The sequence below is a fragment of the Megalops cyprinoides genome, chromosome 6, assembly GCF_013368585.1.
Source record: "Megalops cyprinoides isolate fMegCyp1 chromosome 6, fMegCyp1.pri, whole genome shotgun sequence".
In the NCBI taxonomy this organism is placed as follows: Eukaryota; Metazoa; Chordata; class Actinopteri; order Elopiformes; family Megalopidae; genus Megalops; species Megalops cyprinoides.
The window spans coordinates 13,290,981-13,312,500 of NC_050588.1; the positions used below are offsets into that span (position 1 = coordinate 13,290,981).

The following is a 21,520-nucleotide window of genomic DNA, read 5'->3' on the forward strand; positions in this document are numbered from 1 at the left end:
AAATAAATAACAGACAAGTATTCATGCCAGCATAAACCATATGCAGTACTTACAGTATAGAAATTTCTGATCAAAATGTGCCTTAATAGCATCTATTTACTCTTACCATTCTCATCATCACCAGGATCGTGAATTAATCAATGAACGGGTATCTCCTAGATATTAATGGTGACGGAAAGACAGTGCCCCCGCTAAAATGTAATCTCACTCCTGATGTGCTTTTTTGTCATTTCTGAAGTTGGTATGACAAACATGAGTGGTAGAAATACACACAATTCTCACACACAGACAAGCCTGTAAATGGTAACTTAATGGTGGTCAAACGCTGAGGGATCACAGTGATACCCCATCAGACAGATGCGTGTGTGTGTTTGTGTGCTTGTGTATGTATATATTTGTGGGCTCGGGTTCTTTAAGAAGCATAGATATCCCTACCAAAATTCCATAGTCTGCCACACCCATTGAACATCCACATCTTCCTGCTCGGGCGAATATGCTGCGGTTGTTCCGGCAGGCTTAATTTCTCACAGCGCATTGCCGTCTAATAAAACAAATGGCTGGCTGCAGTGCGTAACGCCGTGGCCTCATTATGAAGCCTGAGGGAGCGTGGGGAACCGTGTACTGGCGCAGCCCACTGGAACGCAGAGCGAAATATATCGAATTAGCTGCTTTCAACTGCGGGGCAGATGGACGGCTAAGGGGGCGAACTGCCTCACCCAGGGTTTCGGTGTGGACAGCGCCTTCCTGCCTGCGTGATCCGGCCCTTAATTAAATATGACCGCTACTTGAAGAGCGCTCAGAAGCGCCTTACATCACAAAGACACTCATTGCCATCAAAAGGTATTAGTTTTAGCCCAGAGACATATGGTGTGAAAAGAAATAAGCTCCTATGGCAACAGAATTGAAAAGGGTAAAAAAAAACCTAAATGCTGCAATCCATCACTTCCTCAAGGTCTGTCTCCGTATAGCTAGACCTTGTCTGGAAATTTGCATTGATTGGAAGTTGACAAGGTACATTCTGCCCACCTCTCTTGGTTCTTAACATCACGGGCCTGTCAGGTTTTGCCTGTGAATTTTTTTAATGTGATATGCCACTTCCCATTCTTCTCTGCAGGTGAATTCCACAGTCTGTGAGTTTCTGTATGGAGGGTAGATGCGGTGATTGTTCACAGGAAGGTGTCTTCCCCTAAAGTGATGCCTGATGCATATTCACACCCCCCGACCTCACCGAGACTCGGAGGTTTATGGGAGAGCGGCCGCAGACAGCCGAGCTATTAATAATACAGTGGGGTTTGCCGGGGAATACAAATCCAGAGAAGGATGAGGCAGGGCTTTCAGCTACACCAGCTGCAAACGTGATCAGAAAACACAGTCCTGCAGGAGATCTGGGTTTGCCAGCATGGGTGAAAATTCCCCTAACAACGAGATGAAATGTGTATTTCAGAGGGGGGAAAACCTTCACTGTGGGAACTGAGGAGTAAATATCTAATAACTAAAAAAGTCCTGTAAAAAACAGAAAAAAAAATCATGTAAGCGGAGAGCTGAGCTAAGCTCCTCTCCTCCTCCCAGACTGCCACCCTCCACATTAACTGGAATGTTAAATGGTTGTAATAGCGGTGAGAAATGCAGGCTCCAAGTGACCATCATACAAATTCCTTCCTCCCACTTAGTGCATTCACTCATCTCACAGTCATGCGCATTAGTGATAGACAGAGCTATAAAAATTCTTGGAGATTTTCATAGTAGCACATTTCCTGAAGGACCCTGGGGCAATTTAATAGAATATACTTGAAAATTTATTGAAAATTCTTGAATTAATAATGTCAGTTATATTCAACTAAAGTAGAGGACTGAATACTGTACAAACACACCAATTTCCCTCCAACCCCATATTTTCCGACCCTGTATTTTTTATAACACAGGATGGGCGGCTTTAGGGGGAGGTGACAAGGAAAGAAATTTCTGTACTTTTTGAACACAAGAAAATTCAATGTACAACGTCAAGTGAAGCTACACAGAGAAACATGTAGCTACAGGAAAGAGGGTTTACAGAGCATAAACCGCTGCAAAGCAAGGGTTATCTAGCAGCGCTTAAGAATAGATAGGTAGCAGATCAAACAAGCTATTCTTTAGGATAAGTTTAGCTCACTGGTTCAACTGATATCCAGTCTACAGGATTTGTTTGAGGCATGTGGGAAAAAATAACTGATAAGAACTTACGGGGGATTTCCGACCAGGGGAGATTTTGGCAGGGAGTACCTGGCAACCCCATGGATCTAGGCAGTTAGACCTGTGAAAGCGCAGCAGCGATGTACTTAGACTTTCTCTTCTTACAAGCGGAAAAACTGGGTCAAGTTCTGAGGATTATTCTCCCTGTGTAAACAACTTTCAGTGTTGATCACTCTGACTTCATCACTGCAGCCACAGATGGTGCTTCATCGGGAAACAAGCTGGGCCAATTCTCGGCTCCTTTAAAGCTTGTTTTTTTTTTCCCCACTCAGTTTGGGCCAGGATGAGGTAAGATTAAAGGAGTGTAAAAGCAAATATGAAATCTGTTAGCTCCGATTCTGGTCACTTGTCCACCAAATTTCTTATGAAGTTTGAAATACCCGGCGGACCAGAGATCTTCCCGGGGCCGCCGGAGCTCCCGCCTCAAACCCAAAAGAAACGGGACAGCCCAGTCAGGACTCATTTTCCCAGTAGTCTTCACTTGCTCTTCCCATGTCCCGCCTGTTTTGATATTAATGGCCTGTGCGCTGTTTCCAGCCTCAGACTCTAAGTGATTTGTATAGCTCAGACACTTTTACGAGATTGGGAATTAAACCAGGAGGATCGCTGCTCTCCCTGCACAATAAAGAAAATCAAAGAGCAAACTGGCTTTTCATGACAAGAGGCAGGCTTCATCTTCGCTCACAATTTATTTGACCTTCCTTCTTTTTTTTTTTTTTTTTTCAAATTAAGATTTTTTTTTTTACGTGAAAAAATTCAGACCACAGCTGTCATTAAATAAATGTTTATCAACTGTGCTTGTTTTTCAGCCACCCCCTCCATCCCACCCACCCTCCTGATCTCTGCCTACACCTTACATCCACATGGCCTGCTGTGGGATTACAACCCTCCCGTCTGACGCATAGGTGCAGAGAGCGAGGGAGGAGGTGGCTGCCCACGCATGTTTGAATTCAGTGAATGAGCTTCGCCCAGATCTGCCCGGAGCCCAGATGGTGCGAAACACAAGGCGAGGAATGCGGAACCCGCCGCCATCACACCTTGGGGCGGAAGGGGTTAATCTCCTCCAAATGGCCTCACGGCTCGGCTGTTTGGCAGTCACAAGCAGGATAACTTTAATCTGCTCCAATCCTATTTTACAAAACTGGACTTAGTTAATTGCTATATTAAAAGCAGAGACCCCTGACCGCCAGCCCCGCCACTCCCAGCCTCCTCATTCAGTGGAATGGCCACCCTACTGAACGTGCAAAAACGGGGGGAAAAAAACGGCCATGCGGATAAAAGAATGCGCACATTGCTCATGCGTTTGTGTGTTTTTGGCAGCACTTGATGCCGCAGGGCCCCAGTGGAAAGCGGAGGATCTAAGCAACTGTAGTCACACACTGTCATGCTTGGGGAGACCTGGAATTAGATGGCTGCAGGCTGGGTATGGATATCAAGGTGACCGAAGATGCCGGGGTTTGAAGGGGACATTATTGTGACGGTGACAGTGGTGAGCGGAGAGTGCACTCAGACATCATTAATAAGTCTGCTGTCGTGAGGAAGCTGGGAAGGCAGCCAAATTCAGCAGGAATAAACTTCAACAGAATACTCCCTGCAGTGCAAATGACTTGACTGAAAAAAGAAAAGTTCAACCCGTACTTAAACTTCCTTTGCATTTCGAATTTAGATTTGCTCAATGAAGAAGAACACAATCAATAGGAAGAGCTGGTAGATCAGAGCCGTTTTTATTGCAGAGCACTAGCAGCAAGTGGGAACACCACTCTGAGACACCTTAACAAATTTACAGGAAAAGTCCTCGCTGAATCCACAGGGGAGACAGAGAAAAGGACAGTTCCACCTTAAAAGGGGCACACCCACCAAGTGGAGGAGTCAGCTTTCCCATCATCCTTTTTCCCCCCCCTCTCTCTTCCTTGCACCAAAGCACCACAGAGGTCTTGCAGTTCCTGAACACATGGGCAGCATAAGTGCAGGGGCCTTTTGGAGGGCGGCCAAGTCCCAGTAATGCTCTCAGTCAGCCCATCAGCCTACCTCCCATCACAAAACTTCAGCCAAACAACATCCAGAGCTATTCACCCCCGCCTCTCTCTCTCTCACCCTCCATTCGCACATCACACTCACAGCAACTACTACTGCAACCTCCAACCACAGCATCAAAATAGCAGCACAAACACTGCAGTCAACAGGTACTCTACACAAACTTAACTTTCTGTGAACTATTTATCTCTTAAACTATTCCTGACAATTAATTAAAATTTACTGAACAATTGCATGTTATAATTGATCAGTGCATGCTACCAAATCCTCTGGAATAAGCATCCTGGAATTTAATCTATCTATCTTATAACAGTAACTTGTTTGGAAACTGAAAGACAGGTAGAACCAACCACTGACTAATACTAATTACATTTACAAATGAATCTAAATTAAATTACATCATAAGAATAGTGTTTTTTGGGAATTGTCTCTTGTCTTGAGACTGAATACTTGTTACAAAAAATATCTAATGTATATATAATAAAATATATAATTCAAATATGTAACGATTGCAGAGGCTGTACTATTAAGTACAAGCTATTTAACTTGTACTTAATAATACATTATGAAAATTATATATATGACAGCAACTGCCGACATACTTCATGTTCACTTCCAAGATTCCAATTTTGTCTTCTGCTCTGTATCCAGGTAACTAGCAGATTGGTTACGTCAAGCTCAGCATGGTCTTAGTCCATGGGAGTACAAATTAACCGCCTATAGAAGTAAATCTGCTACGAACTGTGTTTTCTGCTGTACATATGTAACATGGCTGAGCCTTTGAACACCCTATCATCTTAATTCTCTAGCGTACTGATTAAAGGTGCAGTATGCTGTTTGACCTCAGAGTGAGTGTATCAGGGTTGCGCACAAGATGCATGTGTGCACTGAACATGGACTGTTTTGACACAGTCATCAGGTGGAAGGCCTTCTATTGCTGGTATTTTGTCAACAAGCCAATGAAGCATCAGAGAAGATTGACTTTGATCAGGCATCCTAGCCTCATCCCCCTCCAGCCTCCATCAAAATTTTCCGTCAGTTTCCCCTGACATCTGCTTGCGCACATGAAAATGTGTTGGCCCTGGTTGAAGAATGGCGATCGTGAGGGAGGATGATAAGAGGTGGTTCAACATCTGTTGTGACAGAATCTTAGCTCCCCTCCCAACACACACACACATACGCGCACGCACACATGCGCACGCGCGCACACACACACACACACACACACACACACACACACACACACACACCTCCTAAAGGGTCAATGACTAGAGAACACTGTGAAAGGTTTTAAATTATGATATGCATGTGCAAGCACATTTTCATGTGTCTGCCATGTGATGCTGAATACTATTATCTGCATTAGTATGATTTATCAATTTCCTAAATGCATGTATAAAATGCTTTATAAAAAAATGTGATTGTAAGGAATTGTGAAGAAAGAAATTTAATGAAAATTAAAGATTTATCTACACAATACATGGCACGCTCTGGTGCTTAGCATTGCATGCACTCGTCTGTGGCACGTGAGTGACTTGTATGATGTTAAAGAGCTTGTTAATATGCACAGGCAAACAGAAATGCCTGGTGCTGAGGACCACAGCTATTTTCAGCTGGGTGTGGCCATCAATAAACTCTCTTCACATCAATCAGTGTCTGACACAGACATGTGAAGCTACCTCATTTACCCAAACATTTGCACAAGTCATTAGTCATCAAATAAATGAAATATCTTGGCTTAATTAAAATAATGCTAATTTTCAATTAATTAAAAAACACATACGATCATGAATCCTGCACACTGTGACTTCAATTAAAATGTTGCACCTTACAGTTTAATTATACATCAGAGGGTTTTAGCAAGAATCTCTGATCTTCAAACATACTTTAGGGCAAAGTGTTAGGCATTAAAATAGCTGCAGAAGGGTGGAGTTAACCAGTAAAGTACCACTTAACCCCTAACAAAAAGGTTCTAATCCAGCAGTTACATACACTATGGCTGTGGGCTCATACAGGTCTGTATGCTTTCAGTGGCAAAACAACAACATAAACAAACATGTAGGATAAATCTACATTCATTTTAGCCTATCCTACGTACATGTTCAGTAATGAAAACCATGCCAGCTGTCTGACAGTAACTATACAATGCTGGAGATTACACAAGATCTCAAGCGTTATTGCAGCAAGTGGATTGTGATGAGCCTTTGACTGCGTCAACCAGAGGAGATGAAGGAGCCAAGTGAGGAACACACATACATACAACATCAGCTCAACCTATTATAGCACCTCCATGATGGGAATGCTGTGGCCAGCATCAATTTCTCTCAGGAAATTCACAGGGCTTTTAACAAAAGTGCTGTACCTCTGATGTGTAAACCAGAAACCACAAAGCCTTTATCTGGAACTTGAATCGGCATCCCCATAATGATGTGGCACGGGCAAATGCAGCTGACAAATAAACCGCTTCCATTCCTGTACCCTTTCCCGTGCTGCCGCGGGAATTACGAGCTCGGCGCTCTCTGCCTTGTTTTGCGGAGGCAGGAGAACAGCGTATACCCCGTCTACAGTGCCAGCCGGCAGCCGGGGCGGGAGCTGTCGATGCGGCAGGGTCACGCTCCCCCTCGCACTCCCCACACGCTCCGTCAGCCTCGCAACCAGCCCCTCCATCTGACATGCCGTCCCCTCAGGGGTTAATCAGTGCGGTATTGCGCCCGGTCACCATAGATCCGCAGCTTCCCAGCGAGCGCTGCACTATCCAGGCGTCGCCCCTTTCGAACCCCTGCTCCACTTAATCGTCAGTCACTTGTGGGCAGAATTCAGGCCAAGGGGGCAGGGGGATCACAGGAAGTGAACGTGGAGATAGGAAGGTGTGGTTCAAGAAAACAGAAGGAGTCATGATGGCTGCAATGGCTGACACATGTTGTGCCATACCACACTCTTCATGGGATCTTCATGGGACCACCTGTTTACATAGTGTTCCCTGGTTATTCCCAGATGGACAGATGGTCAAATATTGTTGTGTTTTTGTCTGTGTGTTGTGTGTATGTGCATGCGCATGTATGTAGGAGGAGGGGGGGGGGGGGGTATAAATCTACTTGTAGATTTGCCTACACCAAGACTCACTCTGTGATCATTTATCAAGCTGTTTCTGTGGCTGAGTTGGGATTAAACTAGATGAAGAAAGTCATAAGACTAAATCACGGTGTATATGTCCGTGTAGAGGATCGCTGACCTCACCCGCAAGCTGAATTTTCAACCAATTATGTCTTTAGATAGAGTGTAACAAGCCTTTCTAGGGCTGGAGAGAACAGAAACCCTTCTCATACAGCACATGCAACTATTCTTGCCAGCAAACTTTAGAAAAATTATTGTCTATGCTACCTTCTTTAGCCATCTTAACTTTCTCCAGTGTGAAATCCTAGCTCTTATAGCCTGCTAGCCAGTGGGCTTTCTTCCAAAAATGCAGGTTAGGCTAAAGCATTAAAAAGCATGCTTTTCATGCAACATATCTTGGAAGACTGATAACAGACACTGATGTATGATAAAACCTAGGGTCATCCTTTATTAAACTTTTAGTCCAAATGCTTATCCAAATGAGATGGAGCTGTTTCACAAACAAGAATGTCATTTTAATAGCAGCTGGGCGGGGCAAGATCACCAAAAGGTATGTAACACCTCTCACACTAATGCAAACTTCTATCTCAAACCATAGGGAAACAAATTCCAAACCAACCAGCCATCTGATTTATGAGTGGATATGGATTAAATATGGCATTTGCTGGTTGTATAGTATGGAGGCAGCCTGAAAAGCATGTTAAGTATATGTACAGAGGAGTTAGCTGTGATTTATCTGTGATTAATGACACAGACTGCTGCAATGACTGGAGGCCAGAACAATAGCCTTGGGATATTTGGTTAAAACTTGAAGATACAAAGGAACAATAATGCACACATTTTCCCAATCCGACTGGCTGAACGTGTTCCACCAAGCAAGAATGCCACTGTTGAGCAGGACGGCAATGTGTGCGGAAAAAAAGAAACTGTCCAAACCATTTAGACAGCAATTTGTACCAAAGCCCATTCTTGCATACAAAAGCAGCTGGGGAATCCAAACTGGATATTAATTTAATATGTGCCGCAGAACACCACTGAACTAATTTTTAAATTCACAACAGCTATTTGTTAGGAGAGAGGGATATGAGATGCCAGTTTCGAATTGCATTAGCATACAGAGAGAAGAAAAAATGTGTTTTCCTGAAAATTAACAAGGCTCTCTGTTATTCGTTCAAGCACCTGTGATGAGGGTTACTTAATCTCCCTTCAATATTGCTTTTTTCCACCCACTCCTGCATTTCGGGGCAAAAGGGAAAACATAATTATGCTTCCTTCATTAAAATGAGTAATTTCTTGTGTGGGGGACGTCTGTGCAGCTGTCCCTTGATTACGAAATGGAACTGAGTAACGATCTATGAAGTAATTAGGGAACGGTGTGGAACAAATTCCGGTGTTGGAATGAACTAGAAGGGCCATATGTTAAGTTGGCCGCTTTCAAAGCTTGGAAAAAGACAGGCACTGCCATTTTCTTCAGTAATCTGAGGAACAGTAATCTGGTTCATTCAATCTTTGTGCTTTATTTCATTAAATAATTACACTGCTTGATATCTGGGGCATGTTTGATATTTCAGAGCTTATTCTTCAAGGTCACCTGAGCCCACGGTCAGCAATGATATTGCCTCAGTGCAATTTCGCAGTAATGCATCCTAATAATATTGCATGATTGTATGTGATAACATACAAAACATTGCGAGAATGCTCCATGTTATGTAGAAGGTTTATCTCTGAAAACAGATTCATATTTTAATTTATTATCTGTTAAATATAATTGGAGTACTGTCGGTTATTTTTTCAACAGTCAGCATTTTGATAAATATATTCAGCATCATTGGTTAGAAATATCAGATCCACAACAAATACATAGTCCTCCACTAGGCTCTCTTATACATGCTGAGAATGTCCTAGCCTACAGTTCAGGTGTGTTTAAAACAGCCAGAATTTAAACAATATTTAAACATTTAGGAGCTAGTAATGATGGTCTAAAAGAATCACCAACAGTATCTTCTGCCTAATTACTTCAATCACAACAATAAATTTAGTAGTTGAGTGGTCTAATGAAATGTGACACTAGAATATGCAGGTTCTTCTTGAAAATGGATTCTTGGTTTGGTTACTCATGACTGCCCCTGCTCTTTGATTCACTGAACCATTTATCTAAGCTAGACAATTTCTAGCACAAACACCAACCTGAGTACAAAGACTATGAAACGTGAGCCAACATACAATTTTCAAAACCTACTGATTTCAACAAAAGAATGATCTAATTTTCAAACCCACATTCTGTTTCTGGCATCTCCTAAAGGAGCACCACTGACATGAAAAGCACTATGTCTTGATCCTCCGCTGCTATAGACTGAGCAGGCTGACCTACATTAATTTTGAAGCTTTTTCAGTGTTACGTGTCAATTAATTATGTATTACATTCACAGCACACTCAAAGAGACGTAGGGCCCTCAGTCTTTCCCCTAAGAGCTGCCATGGCCAGCTCTGGATCGGTCATTTGCATCAGGGAGATCGGTTTTGATCTGCTTCTCTTACCCTCAATGGGCGAGGTTTTCAGCCGGCGGCACAGGCCCTGCACGTCCCCGTAGCTGTCCGCGATCTTGGCGACGGCCTCGCCGCTCCTCAGCTCCATCAGCTCCCGCAGGTCCATCACCGTGCAGCCGAAGTCCCCCTCATGGTTGCCCTCGGCGACGGAGTTCCCCGGGGGATGGTCAGCGGTGTTGTTAGCCATCTTGAACCGGCTGTCTGTCCGACTGATCCCTCAGCACTGGTTGAGACGCACACCAATGTCCAAGGCCGGATGGCAACGCTGAGAAAAAGGCAATACAAACTAGATAGATGTGGAAATTGTGGTGTCAGAGAGAGGATAACTGGCTTTCTGCCTTCTTCACGTCGTCTTCTTCGGACAGGAATTCTGGAAGTGTTCTATTTCCTCTTCTTGTTGTTGGGTACCGGACCCTACGTTAGCCGTGGTGGGTTTTCCGAAAAGAGAGCCTGACCAGTAGGGGCATGTTACCACAGCTGCAGTGACCCCTAGCAATCACTGGGAGACATTTCCATGGGATGACCTCCTGGGCAAACAACTGCAAAGGAAAAAGAAAAGACACCATAACATTCTTAATTGGCATGTACAAATACAGTGTTAAAGTTATTAATTGATTGCAAGGTTAATCGTGATGTTATCTCAATTTGTTTTTTTTTTTTGTCCTAGAAAATGTCATAGTTAATGCAAGATATTACTGTCCACTTCCAACTTCAAAACCTTAAAAGCAAGCTTGTGCAGTTTTGGAGGTTAAAATAAATCACTATAAGGATCAAAGACGATGAAACGATGAAAGAAATCCCTTTGCTGTTATTTTAATCCAAGGTCTCGACAATGTAATCAGTACATTAGGAAGCTAAACACACAGCCTCCCTAAAGTAAGCATTCCATTTAAGAGAGAGGATGACATTGGAGGAAGTATTAGAATAACATGAGTAAATACCTATGATAAGAACCTCACAACTGTATGTGAAAAAATATCATTTTACAAAATATCAGCTCCCAAGCACTTCAAGTTTCACATTGAAAAGACACTCAAACTTTGAATGTCTTATCAGCTCAATCTGAGAAATCCCATTATAACAGTGAACAACTGGAGAATAAATGTGCAATTTTCAGATAATGCAGTTTCCCCAAAAAACATTATTCATTTCACGACAGTTCTTTGCTTATTTAAGATAAACCACTATGACTGCTCCTAGGAAACTGACCAAGAAAAAGCCAAGGAGAAAAAGGCAGGTAACGTGCCCCACTATAACATACAGGAAACACTGTCCTGCAAAACATACCCAAAGAATAAAATAAATTCCGCCATGTAAAACAGATTTTTAATCTTCCTTTATGTAAATAATCTTCCTTAAAATTCCTTCCTAAAAATTAAAATGAAAGGTTGTACATAATACATTTCTGTAATAGGAAATATCAATTTGATATCAAAATGATATTTGATCTATCATGTATCTATTATATGTGTTCTAAAACATCTATTATTGTCACCTTTATATGCAACTGCATGCATGTATTGCAGAATATATCATAAATGCACACTCACTGTTAAATTGATTTTATAATATATACATGAATTTGCAAGATAAGATAAAAATATCAGATTCACTGCATGCTTCATATTTAACATATTCTGTATTACAGTACATATTCCTTAGATTTACTTGTTGGCTGGCACTGACACAAACCTTTTTTACAAGCTTTAGGCAAATAAAGATAAATGAGAACACAATGTTTCGTATACCGCAGAGACAACAAAGGGGTTTGCACACTACATATGGTGTATTGTATACCAACATGGAGAATTCCCACACAGTCATGATGAACAACCAGCATCACGTTTCTTGACTACATCTGATTATTCTCGGTGCATATCCATTGCTTTTGATTTTTTCCTTTTAAATGGAAAACAACTGTAATTTAGTCTAATTTTATGTTCAGATGATGGATTAAAGGGAGGCATCAGATGCAACATGCAGAAACCATACATTTTCTCCTTAGCAGATTATATTGCTCCACCACCAAGGTAATGTGAATCAGTCCAAAAAAAAAACTAAAGCATGCAAAATCGCAAGTTTTATAAGTATACATTCACCCACTTTCCAGTTTCTCTTGTTTCTATATATATCACAAAAAAGCCCTCTTTGTTGAAAGAAAACAGAGACAAAGAGAACAGAACTGAGAATCATCAGAGTTAAGCTTTTGACTTGTGCGGTGTCAGATTACAAATCCATAACTAAAGTCAGAGGCTTGGGTCATCAGCCTGCAATACCCAATTCTTTTGAGAGCTCAGTTGGGCGTCACACTTGGCTGTCTCGTCTAGAAACACCCCGCGTCTAGAAAAAAAAGAGCGGCTATGTTCTTGGTTTATCCAGTTACCATCTGCAACAAAAACGTAATGGGTAATACTGCATTAGCACAAATGATCCGGTCCAAAAAAAGACGGAGTGGCTGGACACAGTCTCAGCTTGAGCTAACACTGGCCACGCCAGCTGCAGATAGAAGTACTTCTGGGAGGGCTGGGAGGGCTTACGTATCCAGCTGAACTAGATTTTCTGTGGCTCCAAATGCACAAAATGGAGGTCAACCATTGATGTATGTTTAACAAAACAATGGGTGAAGTCTTTCAGTCAGCCTGCTTGATTCCTGTCCACATAGAGTTCCAGTGTTGTCTCAGATACTGTTGCAGCTACCACGGGTGGAAAGACACCTCCTGGCCACATAGAAGACCGTGCAGGCCTTTGGGTGAGCTTCAACCCAAACTGTAAAAATGTCATTTTTCACAAACACTTGCAATACAGTGTAAATGCAATGCTTTTCCCTACTTTAATAAAGCTGTGGTCCCTCACCAACAGATCTGATGTAATATGATTTGTTAGTTGTATAATGTTTCACAATCACTCTCCCTCTGTCGTGATTATTGAAGGATTGAAGTGCATTTAATTGGTCCAAATCTGTTTTCTAATTTTCCCGTCACTGGCACGCACCTCTCACTTGTTCACTGTCTCCTCCTACGTATTAGCGTCTGGAAACAAGTAGCTCTGTTACGAGGAAGACGCAGACTTGAATGTCAGGTGAAACATTACAGATAGCTATAACAAGCTAAGGAAGGACTGAGCCACAAAGCTCCTCTACTGATAAGTGTCTCCAGTCAGGTTAAAGACCTACAGCAGTATTTGCTCATTGGCTGGCGACTGTTAGTTTGCATATATCTTTGCTAGCACCTGAGGCTAGGTTAGTGGTGCCAGCCAATTAGCTGTGTGGACAATGTTGACATTGTTGTTGTACACAGCCTTTGATGTGTGTATTTGAGGACTTTAGGGTTGCCTCAAAATGATGATTCCCTTAAACTCCAACTCCCCACTGACTGAAGCCTCATAAACAGTGTTCTGATTCTGGGTTGTAACCCCCGATGAGAAAGGACTATTGTAGTTGAGCAACTACAACTGTAGTTGAGACATTATGACAATCATGTGTTTAGAAGGGTGAACTCTGTGGAGAAGCTGGCTGACATGTCTCACAAAAAATAACAAAAAGAACAAATGTTCAAAAAACACACAAAAGGAACCAGCCTGAATACACAATCAGCTGGAAGGAGAAGAAGAAGGGGGCACACACCTGTATTTAATCTGCCTTTAATTAAGCAGGTGTGGCTCATTAACCCATGGTTGGCACACACATACGCAGACAATGAACAATGAAACAATTCAACAATTAGTCTGTTTGAATGAAACTGATGGTATGAGATCGGGCTGTTGTAATTACAGTACATTGGAAAATGGATTCTTATTCAAACCTAACAAGAAATGAAGATAAACAAATTAACAAATACTGCAGCTATTTTGGGGACATATGATATGTCCCCAAAATAAATATGAACTAAATATAAACTCCCCGCACAGTAGGAATATATGAAACATATCAGAGCATACAATGGACATCACAAAACATATAAATTGTTGCCTCTTTCAAATATATAATTTCATGATGGACATCATAAAATATATTATATACAGTTTGTATTGTACACATTATATGTTACATGCACAATAGGCGTGTATATACATCTCTTACAATTTATTGTAAAATATATGCATGTAAAGTGGCAACAGTCAATGTATTCTCTAATATATAGCTTATTTTTGGAAATATATATTGAAATAGATTTCTTGCATTTTGGATTGTAGATTTAAAGTATCATTATTACGTAAAAATAAATGAAAAATAAACGGTGTAGATCTTTTCGAGTGATCTGCATAAAGGACATAATAATAATGAGTGTCTGGATGGAGAATAACATAAAGTCGTTTCTCTGCTGTGAGCCCAGCTGTAACTCTACTCCTCCACATGCTCTACTGCTCATCTCTGGGATAAGCCAACCCTTGTATGTAGGCCAAGGAAAGGCAGGATTGTGGGTTTTACACTTACGTTAGCTTAATGTAATGAATGTGTGTAAATGTCAAATTGCGTAAATGCCACACAGGCATTGGAAACAGTGTTTCCAAACAAGTCATATTGACTTTTGAAATGTCATTGCTTGCTTGTGGGACACTGGAGAGGGATAAAAGGAAATCCAAAAATTATAATGGCTCCAAAAAGTTTCATTTTGGCCACGAGCTTTAAAATCCCTCAGTCAGGCAACTTGCTGTCCATCTGTGTAAAAAAAAAATCCATTTACAAACTTTGCTGTTCACCAGGTTTGCCCTACAGGAATTATAGCACAAAAACCTTTTTTTTCCTGTATGTCTTGTATATAGCTATGTGATTCTGTAGTCTAACTCCTTCTGCAATTTATGCATGCAAAGCAATACATATTTGTTGACATTTGACTGAATGAAAAATACTGACACAGAAATTTTAAAACGCTGTAAATAAATACAGCATCAAGTGCAGCGTATAAATATGGAGCAGAGGGAGCATGAGGCATGAGAAACTCGATCCTTTGCAGAAATCGAAAGTGAAAGATGATTTAGGGGGTTCCCTCTCCGCTGACGGTTTTACCTCCAGCAGTAAGGGCTCTATAAAAAACATGAGGCAGGTGGCCACAGGAACTTCCCGGTGCAGTGGTTCTCTTAATGGAAAGCCAGGAAAAAAAAACAGAGATAGAGCCAGCAGGGTTTGCAGGAGCAGGCCTTGTCCTCCACACTGTAATCCACCCCCTGCAGAGAGGTAGGACCTCGCTCATTATAGGAGGAAATCAACAACTCTGTTTTGTTTACAAAGTTCCCTTGGAAATCTGAAAAAAAAAGAACACGGCCAACTCTGATTGCACACATTTCCTCTGATTTGACCAGACTAAAAACAAACCACGAATAGACGGTGATCACAAGGGCTCAGCATGGTCTGAAGTGTTTCAGACTCAAAAGACCGCACAAAAGATTCTCGGTTAACGTGACCACTGACCATGGACATTATCCTTATCCAGTACACGTTAAGTTTGATGGCGTACTGTTTTGCAACACTTCAGACTGTGAGCTTCCCAACAAGTGCATCTGCCTGCAGGCAGGAGACTCAGCTAACACCATAAGGAGGATCTCATGTTCATACAGTTTACGTGAACATTCTCACTCTGTTCAGACCACATAAAGATCATGGAGAGGAGGGCAAAACAAATCCACCTAGGCTTAAGGTTATGGTTGTGGGTCCCGAGTCAGATGAAAAACAACTGCAGTGCTCGCGTAAGCTACACTAGTAACCAGCCTGTGACATTATGCACCTTTGGTGGCAAGAGCTCTAGCCACAGGGTCCAGCTACACCCCGCAGCCAGATCCTGGCCCTTCAAAGCCCAACTGCACAGCAGTAGCAAGAGGATCAGTGCCCAGTGGGCTCAGAAATCCAACTCCTCTGCAGTTAGGGTTCCCAGAGATCAGGGCTGGGTCACGGGCTCACTCTTGTCACAGACTTGATTTGATCACAGGGTGCTGGCACCGTCATGAGGAGGAGGGCAATCAGTGAGGACTGGGGAACAGCCATCAGCGCTGGGCTCCAGTGCTCCAAACGCTCCGCCGTTGCTGCACTGTTAGGGAATCCTCATGCTCACCATCACACACGCGCAGACGCCCGCACATGCACATTGTCACACTCCCACATGCGCGTGCTTGCTAACAGCAATGGCAGGTTCATTGTGCCGTAAGCGATACCTCACCCCCAACTCTCTCCTACACGCATCAAAACCAAAGCAGCAGACGAACTGCTTTTGTGGAACCAGAGCTCATTTGTAATAGCAGAATAATGATATACATGTTTTGGAAGCAGAACTACACAATTTTATGAAGGGGAAAAAAATCACTTTTTTAGACAACACCAAAGGTTGCTGTTTTAACCTTTCCCAGTCTTTAAACTACTATGATCATTTACCTTTTTATAACAGAAGATGCTGAGTTAATGCCATGTATTTATTAATTTATTCTGCTTGTGTGTTGTCAGTGTGCAGAATGCTAACTGCATAAAAACAAATAAGTGTAATGCTGAAGGCACTGACTGAAATTTCACAGTTTTCTCAAGCAGTCAAGACTCAAGCTTTGTGCCTTATGGATCGGTGTTAAGTACTGGGAAATCCAGACTGAAAGACCGATTTCAAAGTAAAAACTGATCAGCTACTTGCTGAGGGAGTCACATCTCTGTCAAGTCACAGGAGCTTTTTTTCCATTAGAATAGCATGGTCCTTTGTCAAATTCAGACGAAAAGACAAGGAGATAATCTGAAAGATATATGTCCCTCCTTTTCCCACCTTGGGACCAGCCAGTTTTACAACACTCTGAGTCTCTTAGTTACACCAAGGGCTGATAAACCAAGAGCAGTGAATTGAGCATGACCCCAGAGCAGCAGCCTAGGGGAAGGAATGGCTCTGCCATTTGACATCTCTAATTAGAGCCCCCATTAATCTGGACCACTCATTCTCTGACCCCCTCTGCCCAGCAAGACTCCTCCACGTTCAGACCTGTCACCCATGCACAAAAAATCTACAGAGGCACCAAGCTCAATTAGCGCCTGTCCTTTTTTCATGTTCTTCTGAGAGACTCCAGACCTCACCCTCTGAAACGACAGAGGAGGTTTCAGTGAGCCATATTTTGCGGGAAACGGATCCACTTTTACTACTAGCGGACCGCTGTGGATTGTATGGGATGTGCACAAGCTCCATCACAAGGCTCTAAGTGAGGGTCTCTGCATTGCGCTGGACTGGGCTGCACTGACACCACCGAAAGAGCCACTTGCAATGCACAAGATTCAGTATCAGTGTGTCAGAGGAGAGCGCTAGTCTGAGATTAACGTGTTCGAGCTCAAATCCAGGCGGCAGATGGAGGCGAGGATTCCATCTGTTGCCTCTCGCTCCCGGGTCCTCCCTGTTGGTCTGCCTGCGTAAGACTGAGGACCACACGTCGGCCTCGACCCAGGGCAGGACGTTACGAAATGCAGACCTGCCAGGAGACACAACCTTGACGGAAGGAGAGGCGGGGAGGGGGTTCCTCGAAAGCTGGCCGAGGCGAATTACACACCCTGAAAAAAACCACGCTGCTTCTGACAGCAGGCATGCTGCAACAAGATGGAAAACTTGCTGCCCTGATTTTTAAAAAAATGAAAACCAGCTAATGCATCCGTGCCAAAATCAATTCTTCTTGGCTGGCAAAAGCAAACAGTTTCTAGCGTTTGTTTTACAACAGGGCAGCTCTACTCTGCCATTTCACACACAGCATATGCTTTTCCCCCGTCTCTAAAGACAGCTACATGAAACTGGAGGAGCACCCCCTGCAGTTTGGAAGGTGAACTGTAAATATCAGGGATGGAGAATTAATCCATGTCACCAAGACACAAGGTTGTGCAGAGTCCCTGATCTTTAAGATATCTGGATTCTTCATCTCATGCTCTGTGCCTCCTGCAGCCCATACACATAATGTGAGAATCAGTGGATCTGCACAGATCCCAGGTCAGTACTGTCTCTGGGTATCTCAGACACCTCAAGGTCATGCGCTGCTTTTGGAATGCAGCTCATGAAGCAAGACATGACCAAAGATAGAAGTGAGAACACCAAATGCTTTAATAACAAACAACAAATCAAGCTCTGATTCATCAGTGATATAGTTATCAGCGTCATATTTATCAAAAGTTCCCCTTTAAAAAAATTAGGCACATTGGCTGGGCAAAACACAAAATCCAGCCCGGCATAGTCCGGTTTATCACCGCCTCAGGCAGAATCAAAGAGCCAGGCGCACTCTCGGTAATTAATGGCGGCCCGCTCGATTGTGCAGCTAATAAATTACCCTGTAAGGCATCTATAGCTGGCAGTTCAAACCAGGTAAGAATAGGCCCACAGAGGGAGAAAACCTCCAATGACGAGCGATTGTGGAAAATAACTCTGTTAAAAAGCCTTATTTTTTGCAGCAGCTCAAAGCTGTGAAGAGTTTATTATCAAAGGTCCCAGTGGAGGAAAACTGGAATTAGTCTAATTGTTCCCTATAGCTATAAAAAAAACCTTAACAATCTCCATGTCAAATGGAGAAGGGGGTTGGGGAGGGGGGCAACATAGCCATGCAAGCAACTGGTGCACGGCTTTCATGCTTTCATTTTTAATGCAGAGGTGCAACAGTTGCCCAGTAATAGAGTGGGCGCGTGATGTCGATTTGATTTTTTAAAAGCCTCTGGAGGCTGCGCATCAGAGAGTGTGAAGCAGGAGCGCTCCGGCAGGCGCTGATCAATATTGCCTAACTAGTCTCTCAGCCCACCGATCCACGGCTCGATGCTTGACAAGCTGAAAGCCCATTCATCTCCAGCAACCCCGCAACCCCCTCCCTTCTCAGCATCACCCCCACAGCCGCCCCCCACCCCCTTCTGCTTTTCATTCATCACTGGTCGGGGGATCTGACAGGGGGAGGGAAAACTGAGCTGAGGGCTGGAGGCAAAACAGATGACAAACATAAAAAAGGAACAGGAGGAAAAAGCGGAGGACCGATGCTCCCAGCACGGGTAAATGGGCGAAGTGGGCAAAAAATAGTGAACTGCTTAAAAAAATGAGAAGAAATGACAGAGCAAAGGGAGGCGGTGGTGGGGGCTGAGGCAGAGACGGGGGCGACGGCGCTCTGGCGTGTAATGGGGCAGCTGGGAGCGGAACGCTGACACATTACAGGGCTGCAGTCGGCCTGGCTCTGCAGCCACACCTGCCCTGCATACTAAAGTGGAGAATGCAGAGTCTTCTCTCGCTCTCTCTCTCGCTCTCTCTCTCTCTCTCTCTCCCTCCCTCTCCCTCTCCCTCTCCTTCTCCCTCTCTCTCTCTCTCTATGCGTTCCCCTCTCCTCACTCCGGCACAGCCCCCACACTGCACCAAACAGCCCCTCAATGCAGACAGGCTGAGCCGACACGCCTGGTTACCCTGCACATCAGCCACTAGTCAATCACGCATTCCGGCATCTATAAGAAATCAATCCAGCAACATGTCAAAATTAGACACCGCTGTACACTAGCTCTGGCTTCAGCTGTGTTCATACCATGAACGCACAAGCTGCAATAGTGATACTATTCTTCTTCCTGTAACGGCTACTGCAGACAATTTCAAGGAGGCTGTCTCCTCCCCAATTACCAAGGTGAAATTAATAACATTCTTTATGCTTACAGAACACAAAAAACAAGCGTAGATAGAAATACAATGAAAGGGGGTATTAATATTCTTATTTTCTGGTATAAGATACGTGTGCTTACTGTGAGCCAACACAATGAAAATCAAAATGCCCTCTGTTCAAGGTCAGACAAGATAATCAAACTTGAACAAATGAATGAATGACGGAGGAAAAAAAAAAACATCACCAATGTGCACATGTGCTTTGTCCTGAAAGCACACAACATGTAGGTAAAAATAATAGTGAGGGGTTGCCTGTGTTTTCAAAAGACATCTGTATTACACCCCGATTTGTATCAGAATGCAAACAAGTGAGGGCCTGTGACTCGCCTCCTCCCTCTGTCAGAGGCTCCAAAGGAGAAGCTTGGAATGCATAAGACCACACCCAATCTGCAGTCACATGGCCAGAGTGTGCAGGAGGAAATCCCCAGCTGCAACCAGGGCGAAAAAGAGGGAGGGAGGGAGGGAGAGAGAGAGGAAAAGAATGAGAGAGGGGGAAAGAGAAACTGAGAGAGAGACAGGGAAGAAGAGGAAAAAAAAAACACCACAGAAGTTGAGAGGGAGAGAGGTAAAAGAGAAAGAGGAAAAGAGAGAGGAAAAAGAGGTATCGCGAGATAGAGAGGGCATATCGCAAGATAAACAGAAAGTGGAAAAAAAGGGAAAGAGAGAAACAGAAGTAAGGCAGGAGGGGAAAAAAGGGGAAGAAAGAGAGGGAGGGACAGCAGGGTGGAATGAGGGCGGAGGATGGGCTGAGGAGAGATGGAGGGAGGGGGCACTGCACTCTGTGCAGGCACACTCTAAATTCACTGCAGCTCCACTACACGGACATAACCGTCAAGGAGCAATGTTCCAAATCGCTGTATAAACATGAGGGCTGCAACCAACGCAATTAAGAAGACCATTATGAAAGCATTGATAGTGCACGTTATCACGCTGCGGGCACAAAAACATACACATGAAAAACAACGCCTGCTGACGTAGAGGCAGCTATGCTGAAGGCACTGGCGGCGGGGTGGGGGGTGGGCATCCCTTAGCCAATGACAGGTTTGATGCTGCTCGATGCGCTCACTTTTTAGAGCGCCGTCTCATTTATTGCCTGTTGCTGGCTGACCCCTGGGCACTGGGAGGAGGTACCCCTCGTTTGTCAGGCCTTGTGGTCGTGCTCGCTTGTTAAAGGAAGTGCAGGAGCCCGTGAAAGAGAAACCAAAATGGGAGACAAGTGTGGGGAGAAGGTTAATCACAGATAAGTGGCTCCGGTTCGAAAACGGCTAACTGTGCTTCCAACACCGCGCGCATCCGTATATGTGTGTTGACTTCACCACTAATGTTTAATCAAAACACTGCGGCTCCAGCTTCTGCCTAACATATGAATAAAGGGCTAAAAGTTAAAGATGTTATTTTATTCCAACAGGGGAAAAAAATGACCTCTGAAAACCTCAATACATGCATTTTCTCTAACGCGGCGCATGGGTTTTGAGCCCTTCAAAAACCACTCAGTTTTCAGACAAAGTTAATCAATTTTCTGATAAAGCCAAACACGGAGATCATATCCATTTTTCTCCTCAGGCTTGTAGTCAAAACAGAAACTGAGCCCGCTCCCCCTGGAGTTCCTGGCAGGGAATGGAACAAACAGGCCTGACTGACAGAGAACAGGGTCTTCTGGGAAATCTGACGACTCGCCTGCAAGAGGACCTGCGCTGTCTGCGGCTGTGACTGCAGCGCGTAAGGGGTCGCCAGACTAATGTTGGGGATCATTAGCAAGCAGGCACCTGCCGTAAACTTCACCTCCACAGATTATCGGCTGTGGGATGGGCTTTCTGCCGACGTGGCAGTCGCGCGCGGGAGCGCAGGCGGTCTGGGCTGATGCGTCCAGCATTTGGACAGGGCCATCCGTCAGAGGGGCCAACGTGGTGTCGGACATGACAGTCGTGGCGCAGGGGGCCTAACGCGTGCTTCCAGTTCCTGGCAACTTCATCTCAGTCGTG

The 21,520-nt window shown here is 43.8% G+C and overlaps 1 protein-coding gene across 7 annotated transcripts in view; it reads right to left on the reverse strand.

Annotated features, from left to right (window-relative positions):
- Positions 1–21,520, reverse strand: part of atp2b4 (ATPase plasma membrane Ca2+ transporting 4) — a 79,166-nt gene that overhangs the window by 36,194 nt on the left and 21,452 nt on the right. For all 7 annotated transcript variants that reach the window (XM_036531247.1, XM_036531243.1, XM_036531250.1 and 4 more), the window contains exon 2: positions 9,916–10,463. In XM_036531247.1, the coding sequence (XP_036387140.1) occupies positions 9,916–10,111 (196 nt within the window). In that variant the 5' untranslated portion in view covers positions 10,112–10,463. The remainder of the gene's footprint in view (positions 1–9,915; positions 10,464–21,520) is intronic.